Source organism: Pleurodeles waltl, chromosome 11 (genome assembly GCF_031143425.1).
Source record: "Pleurodeles waltl isolate 20211129_DDA chromosome 11, aPleWal1.hap1.20221129, whole genome shotgun sequence".
Taxonomy (NCBI): domain Eukaryota; kingdom Metazoa; phylum Chordata; class Amphibia; order Caudata; family Salamandridae; genus Pleurodeles; species Pleurodeles waltl.
The window spans coordinates 535,215,389-535,229,326 of NC_090450.1; the positions used below are offsets into that span (position 1 = coordinate 535,215,389).

At 41.9% G+C, this 13,938-nt stretch overlaps 1 protein-coding gene across 1 annotated transcript in view; it reads right to left on the bottom strand.

The window, feature by feature from the left end:
- The window catches only part of LOC138265851 (G protein-coupled receptor kinase 5-like), a 377,657-nt gene that overhangs the window by 191,845 nt on the left and 171,874 nt on the right, over positions 1–13,938 (bottom strand). Inside the window, exon 3 of the mRNA XM_069213945.1 lies at positions 4,270–4,382. Within this exon, the coding sequence (XP_069070046.1) occupies positions 4,270–4,382 (113 nt within the window). The remainder of the gene's footprint in view (positions 1–4,269; positions 4,383–13,938) is intronic.

Sequence of the window (13,938 nt, forward strand, 5' to 3'; positions counted from 1 at the left end):
CTTTAAAGCACACTTGACCCCGTAGCATCAGTTCGCTTTACAGTAAACAAAGGAAAGATACATTCCCATACTACAGAGAACAAGACATATTTAAAAAATACTATAATCAAAGGTAAGCAGGAACGTTAACGGTCACACGAAAGAACGTACTAAAATGGGTGTGCACTGAAGAAGCAAAAATTGATTAAGAATAGATGGTAAGAGGAACTAAGCAGAAAAGAAGTGTAAATTTTCTTCCAAACTGTTTCTATGGTTACCATCTTCACACCATACACTTCCATGTGCCATATCCGTGGCTGCCATTTTAGAAGGGTGGGGGCGTATACGTTAAGATATTTCTAAATAAGTAGGTTTTGTTCGTCGATCATTGTGTCAGAATGACCAGAAATAGCGGAAGAAAGAATACTTTTACTTCCGGGTGGATGTCAATAATTGACCACCAGCGAGATGATGGTTCTTCAAGTAAGGGTGAAGTCGGACGGGCTAATGATGTAGATTCGGCGGAGATGGGGGACATGGCGCAGGGAGGAGACAGCGTAGGAAGCGAGTGTGCAAATAAACGTTGGGGATTTTGTAGAGTGAGTTTGGAGGGCGAATTAAGTGGATAAGGGAAGGTATTTTCGTTAGTTCTCACTCTTCCTCAGTCTACTGAATATGGAGTTTTAGTGTATTTAGTGGCAGATCACTGTGCCTCTCTGACGTTTGAATGAGGCGCTCGCTATATTATGGCGTTCTGCTGATACAGTAATGTGAGAGTTAAAGACAATAACAGAAAAGAAAAGGTAATTAATTCTAGTCACTTTCACCAGTTACTTGTTCTTAGGAGGGCTGATGATCCTCAATGTATTTTAAGTGGATACACTGGAATATTGGGGTCACAAGAAATGTTGGCCAATATTGGGGGCAATGTTTTCAGTCAAGGTGAGATACAATGAATGTATCAAATATTTGATATCCTGATTTAATTATACTAGGTGAGTTTATGCTTACAGACAATTTTCTGTATTGTATCCTTTCAGCTTTAAAGAAATTGCAAGGGGAGTGCTGGAGGAAATGCATGTTGGAGTATGCTGTTTGCATTAGATTTCGGTCTGAAAACTGGGGAGTTTATAGACAGTATGTGTGTAAGGGTTACGTGTGACACAGTGTAAACTCCTATACGAGAGGTCGGGTGTGAGTATGTTGATAGGCCTATGGTGACATAAGGGGGAACATATGAAATGGTCTGAGGATGTGGCTAATGACTGGTTTGTTTCTCCTGATGGCGAGTGTGGATTTCGCAATTGATCTTATAATTAATGGACAGTTCCCATCAGAGATGGATCCGAGATTGGTTATAACTACGAGCGTAACAGTGGACATCCCTACATTTTCTTTGTGGTATGAATGCGTGTTACACTGTGTATAAAATAATGATGAGATTTATGTACTTGATGTTTATACCTGTGCAATATTTTCATCTGTTTTATAGATGTTAAATGTTGAACATATGATATAACATATTATTTAAAAATATTTTCTTGATAAAAATTTGATTCATAACCAGATCGTTCCATAAAATACACAACAAAAGGAAGAGAACGGACTAAAGCAGACTAATCAATAGAGCTTTTGATGTGTACACTTCCACTATTCTGTCTCTGGACTTTCGTAACACTTTGTTCGTGTATAAGACTGCCCGGTGCTCATAGATGGTGTCAACAACGCGTTTGGGAGGGAATCATTTTATAAAATCCACTTTCTGCAGGTCTAGCACAGATATTTGTTTTCTTTGTCTTGGGGTGCAGAGGTGCTCACTTGTGGTAGAGGGGGGTGGGCTACACAAAGAGGCTGCAAGCAGCACCAGGAAGTCCACAGTTGGTAAATCCAAGGTGGGCTTCGTCTCTGGGTCGGGGGGAGGAGATGTTAACAAAACATGTTGTTTCTAGCTCAAAAGCTTCAAAAGTTACAAAATAAACTTACTGGCAGGTGTTGCCGCACAGTGGAAGCCCCTTTGCAAAAGCTGACTCTTCACATTTCTGTGCTTATTACTATATTTGGGAGCTAAACTGGTTCTTGGGAGGTGCAACCGATGCCCAGACAGTGTCCCCATGTATATATATGACAAAATAATGAAGTCATACTATTATAAAATGTGCTGAATTATATCGCATAATTTCCCTTGTCTGTTGCATAATTCATGGTATGTGATTCACGATAGGTAGGCCCTCATCACATGCCCTGTTCGTGTGCCCTCTTCGATGTGTGGGTGAGCTCCTGAAGTACTGATTCACTGCTCTCTGGGAGATACAGTTTTCCGCTGCAATCACTAGTTAAATGATTTCTATTCCCTTGCTTGCTCGATCCGTCCAACTAATGTGGAACCTGTTTTAAATAAAAACCATTCGGGAACAATGCGTTTGGTAGACTGAAGTGTTATTCGAAAGCAGACCCCAGCATTTTAGGCCCAGTTCTGACCACTTTCTATTCCATTCTAAATCTAAATCTTAAATTACAGCTACCTGTATACCCTATTTCTGTGTACCCTCTTTAAAAGTACTTCGAGACCCAGCTAGGCCTTTACCGGTTCTCTACATCATTAACCATGAAGACCACGTGTGTAAGCAATTAAATCACTGGATTTCCACCAAACATATTTAGCTTAGTAACGATGCATAGACGATTTATAAACAACATAGACCAATATACCAATCTCTAAGCCCCTTTTAATTCATATATTGTCTTTTACAGTCATATTCTCATAAACAACTAAACAATGAAAGCAGCGCAATCAAAGCCTCTGCTTTGTTCATTGGTATTGACAATATTAAATCTCTATCCCTTTAAGTTATCACGGGAGTGTGTCTGGCCCTCCACATGCCAATTCTAATACAGATCAGCTTTTATAACATAAGACACTCTTGTAAGGTGCGTACGTTCAAAGACATCTCAAGTTCACTGGTGCCTTGTTTCTGGTATCACTTCTTGATTGTTACGTCACATGTATTCAGGCTGTGTTTTCAGATGGCATCTCAACATGGCACATTAGCATGTTCTTTCCCGTGGCAGTGACTAGACTACATTCTTTAAAAATAACAATAAGTACTCCACAGCCTTGAAAAACACCTACGTAAAGTGTTGGCTACTTCGCTTTATAAAAATGACTTTTATGCTTTATATACAAAAATGGGCTGAAAATAATTTGAAAACACTACAACTCAGTCCATGTTATACACTTGAAGCATCTGTTAACTGTATTGATTTTCAGGAATATGCAAAACTGAGGCAATTAAGCAATCTGTGTTTGAACGTATAATGAGATGATAATTTTGATCAGGTTTGTTTGCACACATGTAGCATGGCCTTCTATAAAACTGACAACAGTACATTTTTCTTCACAAGATATGGATATGTAACTCTGACTTTCCTACTGCTACCATCGTGACAGTGGCTTCAGAACAGCCCAGTAATGTTTAAAATTAACATAAGTAGTAACAACGAGTTACTACAGATTTCTGGAGGTAAACTGTTGGTGAAGGATAGATATTTACGGGCACTATTGTTTTAGTAATACACAACAGAAAACATGCAATAGTTACTGAAGAATTACTTTAGCCACGACAAATTGATTTTACTCCAGAATGGCAAAACATCAAAACCGGTACCTCGCTTGATCCTAAGGATTTAGAACCGAACTGTGAGTTAAATGAAACTAGAACCATGACACTTCTCTATGAACAGCACCAGGTCAATGCGAACTCACACAAGACACTAGGGATCGCAGACCGGTCATGACCCTGGTATAATGGGGAACCGGGTCACCTGCCAGCAGTGCAAAGGGGCTATTGCTCTGCCATCTTACAACCATAGCTGCCATGCTGGATGTGCATGAGCACGAAGCAGGACCAGCACCTCACGGCATCACAGATACCAGAGATTTCAATCAATGCTTTACACCTTCCAGAACAATAAAAAATATATTTCTTGTGGGGTGTGGTTTTGGATAAAGAGAAGAGAATTGAACACTCTGATTTGACTGATGACCCTGATTTTAATGATCTGTTTGAGAAAGATGGTTACCAACACAACACAACTCAGGACGTTGAAAAACATGCAAAACTAGCTGCTTCAAGTCCTGTTATAATAATCAAAATGTTTTCTAATGGGCGATTAGATGGACAGCAGCAAAAAGACCTTCTATTGGATCCTGTGCTATAGTATGAACAGATCCCATATATATTCCATATAGAGTGATCATACACGCAATATATATTATTATTGGTTCCTTACCACGGCATCCAAGAAGTTTATGCAGCGCTGCAGCTCAGGCCGCGTCTCGCAGAACTGACGGAACAGAAGCCTCCCAATTGGCTGTTTCTCACAAAGGCTTGTGTAGTCCCTCTCTGTAACAGACAAAAAAGCAGTGGAAAACCACCACATTCGTAAAAACGTTTTAACAGAAAGAAATTAAAAAGTAAATCTCAAACTCACAGTCAGACGATTAACCCTTGACAGTCGATTATAGAAACTGTTAAAGTCTCTGTAACTTGGATCACCTTTCCAGATGACGTTTTTGTCACAGAATTCTGTATTGTGCAATATTTATAGAAATATCTTGAATTCAAAATCTTCACCAAAAACATGCATTTTAAAAGGATGTACCATAAAAAGGTTATAGGCTTGTGTTGTAATTCAACACAAAATTCTTTCAAATGTAATGTTGTATAAAAAATAACCTAAACTACCTTCAGAATTTAAATAAAATATATATATAATAACAGAATTAATAAATCAATTAAAATAATCCCGAGAGCAAGATCTCACTGCATTGTACTTACACTACTTTTTTTAAAAGTAGGTACTTTTTCAAAGTTTATTGAACTATGCTGAGATATTTTGGATACAAAAAGCACAATTTAAATTTGTATTGCAGTTACAGGAGTTAAGGAGCAAAATGCTTAAAGAGATTTTGCAATCCAAAGCCGGTACAAACTAATACACTTTGAGAATGTAAAAGCCCATCTATCACGGTGCACTAAAGTGACAAAGCCAGTCGGGAGTGGCTTTGTGACTCACACTACATTTGATTGCGAGTCACAAGGAAAAGAGCTCAGCAGCCATATACCCCCTTGCAACTCGCATGAAACTGTAACAATTGTAGGGCAGCTTCTGCACCCCCACCTTGCACCTCACTTGGAACTGCAACGACAATCCGAGGGCTTCTGCAGTCACAAATGACTGGCAGCGAGTAGTACCAGTTACCAACTTTTGAGCTGGGTGGAAGCTGTACATAAGGAAGAGCTTCCACTGTGCAAGTGGTATCTGTGGGCATTGTATGGAGCCGATGCTGCGCCTAAATCCCTTTCGTGATATGCCCAATCGTTTTATCATGCAAGGATGGCACTTTCAAAATGTGAAGGAACAGACACTGGTGTGCTGTCTCTTGCGGCCCTCTGTCTCTGCACTTGCATCCACTCGCAATGCTACACACCGGAAATCCGGACATGTTGCAGGATATCTCAGAATCCTTGCAGAAGGACTTGTTGCGCCCTCATAGGTTAGTACATACGCCTACCGCGCAAGGCACATCGAGCCGTCCATCCATACATCTCGCTCAAGGGGTTTGGCAAGACACTCACAACATGTACAAAAGTAGTTTTCTCCCTATCGGCGGACGTGAACAACAACCACCTGCGAAAGAAGTTCTTCTTGAAAAACAGCTGATGCACATGTGTACCCATAAGGTAAGAGTTAGTGATTTTATACGAACTAAAGAGCAATTATTATCGCGCTGTGTTTTTGGGCGCATAAAAATAAATGAGAATTTTTTAAACAAGGCTATTAGTGTGACTAAACTAGAAAACAATGTGTATATGACTAACCAGAAAACCACAGAAACAAAGCACATGCACAAATCTAAAAGATGCAAAAAAAGAATTCAATCAGTGTTCGAGGAAAGGTCACAGAAGATGCAAGCAGTATCACCACAAGAAAAACACCACACAAAGGCAATCACGAAAGGAGCAAGGGGAAAAGAAAAACAAAAGGAAACGCATAAGGAGGAATCAATCAACAAACATAGCTGCACTCAAGTATAAGCATTGGCAAAGCCAATAGGTTTCGCCTTTGTCTTTTTTTTCTATGAAACAATAATGTTTGGTTTATTCAATTAAAAACACACATTATTACATTTTTCTAATATTTGTAATCCAGTTATATAGAAAAAAAGACAAAGGTGAAATGTATTGGCACGAGTGAAACACAGAAGAAGACGGCAGAGGAAGAAAAGAGACGCAGATCACAGAGAAAGAAAATGGCAGAACAGAGAAAAAGAAAGAAGGCAGCAGAACACAGAGGAAGACATAAGACGGAAGACGAGAGAAGACGGGAGAAGACAAAAGAGAAAAGACGGGAGAAGAGAGAAGACTGAAAACATGAGAAGAGTGCAGACGTTAGAAGACAGAAGACGGCATGTGGCAAAGAAGATAGAGAACTATGTGCAGAAAGAAAAAAGGAAGATTGACGGCAACAAAGAAAGAAGACAGAGAAGAAGGCATCAAAGAAAGAAAACGTCAGCGAAGTAATAAGACTGCATGCAGGAAGAAAAAAAGACAGCAATGAAGAAAGAAGAAAGAGAAGATGTCAGCGAAAAAGGAAGACGTCGACGAAGAAAGAAGACGGCACGCAAGAAGAAAAAAGAAGTACCTTCATCATCGCAGCCAGCGAGAAGGACACTGGCTAGTGGCCAATAGGAAGTGAACGGAAGGAGTACTAGGTCCACAGGCAACTCGACAGCAGATCGGCGAAGACGACGACATCAGGAAGTGACATGAATGCGACGTGCTGGCCAAACCCAAGCAGGTAAATCAGAGCGATGGAGTAAGCCAATGGTAAGTTCAGGTAGTTAAGGGGCTGGTTCCAACACCCCACCCCCATTCCCCCCTTTTAATTTTTTTTACAAACAAAAGATTTCACAGGCATGCGGGTAAGCGCGTGCAGGTGAAACCTAAAAAATGAGCTGTACTTTTTAGAAGAAATGTCCTTTTCTTATCAGGTAGACTCAATGTTACAGAGCTTCCCCACGGTAGAATTTGTAACCAAAATATCTTTATTCGGAGCAGACGAGGTAGGGTTTTGGAGGAGTTTTAAATGCTGCATGTTTTAACCAGGCGCTTAATGTTTTTTCAAATATTTAACAGCCAACATGTGGATATTTTATTATATCTTGTAAGAAACGTGACAGGAGTTTTTAATTTTCCACATATTATATAAATTATTCAGTGCACGGTTTGCCCTGGGAGGCTGAATCACTTAATTTTTATAGCAGTAAAATTAAAACTTACAAATCCAATAGGCCTGGTGTTGCCCGCCAAACTTTTGGCTTTGTCGGTGCTTGTTTTCTTTTGTATTGGTTTTTGCACGGCTCAGTTGTTAAGAAGCTACTGGACCCTCATCAATGAAAAAAATAGTGTGTAAAACCAAAAATGTTTTTTTGGGCTCTAAAAGAGTGCACTGCCGTAGTACTCTCTGGCACATACAGGAACTATTTTGTATGCGGATGTGCTGCTTGTAAAAGGTCAGAATGGCACCACTGACAGTGAAGCTAGCCAGTGGCTGAAGTGGGCTGATCCAAGGCTGCAACTGAAGGAGGCAGGCTCAAGTGAATGAAATAAAATTATGAATGACACAACAACAGATCAATGGATGAAAAGTTTTAGCTGAAATCCCCTTATAAGTACGTATATATGCGTTAGTGTGCACATATTTATGTTTAATTTTAGTAAATCAAAAGGAGCATGGAAAATAAGCATATAAAGACTTTTGTTGAACCCATATTTAATTTAACAACAATAAAAACATTGACCAATTATACAGCGCACACTACACACTGAATCGTTTTCCAAAACTCGAACACTGGGTTTGCTGTTATTACTCAGTTCAGCGCCACAGACAGTGTAAGAATCTAAGCTTGTGAAGACCTTGTCAAGATTTGAAGCACAGGCGAGCAGCTTACATACAGACCTATGCATGTGTTATTGGACCAGTCCCACTGTACAGCTTTCAAGGCACCCCCTGCCACACATGACAACTTCGGCCAGCTCTGATGCTTTGCTCATTCTGGAATTTACAGGCCCATACTTAAAACAGGAAAATAGGTTCTTTAGGCCCGGGCAAGCGAAGTGCTAGTAAACAGCTATGTTACTTGCCTACATTATCAATATTTCAATATGAATTGTTTTTTTAATACTAAGCTATTTCCGAAAACAGAGGCATACCAAAAGAGTGCGCTGTTTAAAGGTACAAGTTTGTAATCAAAATTCCAATAACATTTCTTGTGTTTAGGAGTGCATGGGCATTGAAAGGGTTACAGATCCGAGCCACAGGCGAAACAAAGTTTCACGATGACATGCTCCAAGATTTATTCCAGATGAAAGTAATGCTTTGGAAAAACAACACACAAGGTGGAGCAGCGCAACCTCAGAACTATTTCTTACAGCAATAACTTGAGAGCATTTCTGGGTCACTAAGGGGTCGGGACTGGTGGGGGCGAGAGGGCTGCAGAGGGAAGGCGGGAGGGCATTCTCCACCACAACCCTAAACTACAAAAGACTTCATGAAAGCAAAATGACTCCACGCAATTCGTTTTTCTGCTGTCATCAGAAAATACCGTTTCTAATGGTGTCTTCTAAGACTTCCTTGAGAACATTACTGTGTATTTCGAGCAAAGGAGCACTGAATCTCCCTCACCAACAAGCGCTATGATAAGCAACTCGTTAGTGCTGTATCTCCGTCAGAGAGTGGAAGGCCAGCTCTGCTCAGCCCAGCGTTAGCCAATCCCGCGTCTCTGCAGCCCACCCAGTCACCTTCCTCGGCACACGGACCTTTCTTTGCTTAGGCGGTTAAGACCCTCAAAATCAGGAGCTCTGGTCCATCAGAATGCGAGACGATAGCATTTGTGTTTAAGTCACTGCCCGCGGGTTTCGTGTTTAGAACAGAAATGCCCAGTGAGGGGTCCGAAGAAGGAGCAGAGCACAGGCATCCGGTGTTACACGCAGCCGGGCCCAGCTTGAAAAAACACAGAGGGGAGTTTTCTCTAAAAGACACGGGTGCTCGTGTTGCGTTTTTTAATTCCATGGACTGCCCCAACAGGCTCTTCTCTCGGTTTGAATGCTGCCTCGACTAGACGGGTTATTTTCTTTCTCTTTTTTTTTGGCATTCCAGCGATCAGGTTCTTTGGTTGTTCCGCCAGAAGGAAGCCGCAGGAGTCCTGCTTTCCGTGCACGCACCCACGGATTCACGAAAACAACCACTGCACAGAAGATGCCCAAGGCACCTCGTGCCTCGTGATTACTTTCCCTTCGCTGCCCCACCGACACAAATCTTTACAGCATACACCACACACAAGAGAGCGCTTCAACCTGATGTTGCAACAAAGCAAACAAAACAAAAAACAATGGGCCCGAGTGTAGAAATGTAAGAAAATCCTCTGCAACTTGGAGTTCAAAGACTAACTCCTGCAGTGGACACCTACATAAGTCTACTAAGCCACCAGACCCAGCTAGCCATCATATATAACAACAAATCCACTCAATTAAAAAAAGTAATTGGCAAAGTCAATAGGTTTCGCCTCTCGAACCTTACTGGCTTTGACAATGATGTTGGCGGAATTATACAGCTTCAGTAAAAATAAAAAAATAAAAAAATAAAAAAGGCACAATAACAGTCCTGCTGTTTGTTGGCAGTCAAGTCATTCTGTAGACTTTTTCATGCATTATGATGTATGTGTGCTACTGAATTACCACGTATGCCTGGACAACAGAATATAGCACACGCCATTTTGTCTTTTTATTAATTGATGCTTTAAGTTGGACGACGTCACTTAGGGCCAGATGTAGCAAAGGTTTTTACCCATTCTGTGTCTATGGGAAAAAGTGTTCGTACATATGGCCCTTAGATCGGTAAATTATAACAAATTAATTAAGTGCTCAAACACACTTTTGTGGTAGCAGAACGCCGAGCAACACGTGGCAACTGCAAGGCCCTACAAGAAAAGCAAAAACAAAAATGGAGGAACAGGTGGGGAGAAGCAATAGGGAGTGGTGTTGCGGGCACGCTAGATTAAAACAAAGATGGTTGGGGAAAAATGGGGAAGAAAGCACACAACAGAGAAAGCAACACAGAATGCATAGGCGAATGGTTTGGGGAGAGAGAAGCACCCCAAACAGAGCAGTACATAAGGGAGAGAACAACATGGAGCGTGGGTTGAGTAACTGGGAGTGGGGGGGAGCACGCAAGGGAGGAGAAATCACATGCACTCTCTTGAAGAGCTTAACAAAAAAGAAAAAAGTAGTTCCAGAAAAGTGAGTAGTGAAAGGATACACGACAGCCAATCAAAAGAATAGCAAAGACTCTACACTCTAGGTGAGGGGATAAATACAAGAAGAAGGAAATACATTGTATAAGAATCAAATAAATGGCAGTGACAATTTATCCAACCAATGGTGAGCAATGGGCAGGTTCTAAACGTGTGTAGGTGATCAATGGAGCACTGTGTATTGCAATAGGGCTAACAAAGGAGCTGTTGTGACAAGGAAAGAAAGATAAGTATGGCCCTTGAGGGGGCAGTGAGCACTACCAGTAGTATATATGCCAACAGCGATGGCCTAAGTAAATCTTCGAGTCCTGGCATTTTTTTAATTTACTTATTAATTTACAAATTAAACACTAGTTCAGTTCATCTTATTCACACAGGCCTCAACCAAACCTTTTCATCCATGATTCTTCGCTGGTCATTCACCAGACATAACGGCCAGGCCGCAGTTCATGGAGGGACTCACCAGGTCAAAACGTGTAAGCAGAGTGAGTTATGATGTTGTGGAAGTGGTTGCCTGCACTGCTGAGGCATGTGCTGTGTGAGCAGAGATTGCATTGCTGCTGCCTATTGCTTAATTTGTATTCAAATGAATGCCATCCCCAAAGCTCAGCTCAGGCGCCGAATCCCAAAGCCAGTCCATCTATAGGGACTGATAAGGGCGTGAAACATGTATACCTTTATCTGATAGTGTAGGAAGCATACAAGCAGCTAGTTTGATAGGAACTTACGGATCACTGATTCAAGTTTAAGTCCCGTTTGTTTTTAATTTTGAAATAAGTCCCAACAACCTTGAGTAAAATGATAGTGTAGGCACTTATAAATACCTAATTTTAATGCTTTAGATGACTTGTATAGTCTCAATACATATTTTTTTAGACAGCTCGGGACTTTGGGACAGTGTACTCGATTAGTTTATATATAACACTACAGCTTCTGGAATTACTGACTGGCAACACAACGCAATTTTGATAAGTTCGCAGTTGGATATATCTGTTACTGAGGTTAAGGCTGCTGGCTTGCCAGCCCCACTGCAGTTTCCTCTAATCTGCGTTCAATGGTGTGTGTGGAAACTGGTTGTGATGTCATCATCTAGATTAAAGTAATTTCTAGTTATTCCATTATTATGCCCAGTGGGGATTTTGAAGCCTGAAAAAAACCTACTACTACTTTTCGGTCACAGCTCTGCAACCACATTGTACAGTTGTATACTTGACACATGATGAAGCACGAAGGGGAGTAAGCATTAAAGTAGGTCGCGTGCAAAAAAACGCACAGCCTTCTCTACACGTAGTCACAAAAAAGGAACTTCATTTACAGGAATTTTTAGGCTGTGTTATTTTTGGGATCAGATCGACTTGATATAGCACTGATAACGCAGAACGCAATAATGTCTATAAAAGGCAAGAAAACGTTCCTTAAAACTGTATTCCCTGTGCTTTTTTTGGCCACCCCGGCATGCGCTGGAGGTCGTTTCAGAAGTGCGTCAGAGCGTCGGGCGCCCTCGGGACCCTCAGCTCTAAGAGGAATCTGGAAAGGCCTTTATCAAAACTGATCCCCAGAGCGCGCGTGCGTCATTGGCATCCAGGGCCCCTCACCCATGGCCTCGTTCCGACATTTTCCACAGGCTTTAAAATTGTACCCCCATAACCCGCTCAATTCCCCTGTGTACTTGGTCGGTGACCCTTTTCTCCCCATCCTGGAGGCTCTCAAGGCGTTGTCTCCTCTTGTTAATCTGTGCCAACTCGGAGAGGTTTTCCTTCTCACACCCGCCCACAACAAGTATGTTTCCCCCAACACAATCTTTTTCCTTGCTATGATATGGCTGGCAAACTCGCTTCAAGGAGATGCACGAGCAACTTTCCAATGAGATAACCGAGCAGGAAATATTCGCTTGGCAGTTTGGGATCACATCTCCAGGAAGAGCTTTTCCCGAACCATCTTAAATTAAACACTAGTGCCATGGGCCCCAATGCAAGGAAGCTGTTAAAAGCTGGCAAGGTTACTGAAGACCACTACATTATGAGCATCTCTGTCACACTTCTTCATTCATCACACTGCTAAGCGCTGCATTCTATAACACGATAATCTCACCTCGGTGGTCATCAGTGATAACACAGACACACTTCCCACACGGGATAACAAACAGTCTGCGGCACAGTGTGCAACAAATGTAGGCAAGCGCTTCAGCGCCAAGCATAGAAGCGCTAAGTGCTTCGTACATTATAAAGGGAAATTGGCTCTTCTACCATCTGATTCAGTAGTAAAACATATATAATTAGGTTGCAGTAGGTCCCTTCTCACCCCCGAGCTTCGTTTCTCTGTTGCATTAAAAGTAGCTACGGGCCTTGGAAGGGTACCTTTAAGCCACGTGCAGGTTCAGATGGATCAAGGTACGGTCTCTCTTAGAGCGATTACAGCTCTGATCAAAGCAGGCTACATACATCTTCTGCTGCTCCGGTACAATTTCATTCATCTTTCACAGAGGAAAGGGTCTTGCTGCCTGGGTAGTGTCCTAGTTAGGTAGTCTAATGAACTGAAAAGCCTGGTCAGAGACATGACCGGGTCAGTGTAGCACTACTTGGCAGATAAATGAGGAGTTGACTTATTTCTAGCATTCCATGACCTTGAAATCTGCATGATACACTCCACTTGCACCCCGAATTAGCAGCCAGAGCCTGAAAGTCTTCTAATGGATGGAAGGGTATATAGCCATGGACCAAGAAGCTTAGGTGTACCTCGAGAAATCCTTGCAGAGGGAAAGCTTGTGATGCAGACTGTCTTTTCTGCAGGTCTGGGGACCTACCTTGTGATGCTCCCAAGATGCCTGATGGTTGCCCGAGGAGGACATAATCTCCAGAGAAGTGATAGGAGCTTTTCTGTACCTCTTCAACCCCCAGATACCAGGGTCTCTTCCGATTCCACATTCAGTCTGTGCTATTTGAGCATGCTACTGTGCATTTTTAACTTGCAGTTTGCTGCTGATGGACAGAGCATAAGAACTTTAGGTGTCCTGGAGTGGGGGATGTTCATGGGATATAAGGATTAAGATCATCCATGGAGGGCCACAAAAGATTGTTGAACTGCTCCTCAGATCTGTGCTTTATCTGGGTCATTTGCTACTCCTTGGTGGCTATTTTGGATTTCTGTCTTGATTCTGGGTTCTCGCCAACGGCCTTTCATCTGAGAAAGAGTGGTCACCCGCCTTACCATACCTTACCTGCAACCCTGCAGGCTGCAACTCCTTTGGAGTTGGGCTCTGACAGTCTTTCCAACTCTCTTCTGCACCTTAGCAGACCGCTATCTACTTCAATGGCAAATGCAAAGGCCAGAAGCCCTCCATCCTTAAGCCTATCCACCTCTTTCCAACCAGAAAATTGCTCTATTTACAAGCCACAAATTGAGCACCATAGGCCTTAATATTTGGCTTTGAACAGTGGCAGTATATATATATAGTATATAATTGCTGCTGTGTATATAGTATGAAGCTCTTTAACTAGTTTCTCCCAGGTCCAGGGCCCACATCTGTATTTCATTTTTTGGTAGTCTTTCTAGGGATCACAATTGTTCGTGTAATTTTGGGCACA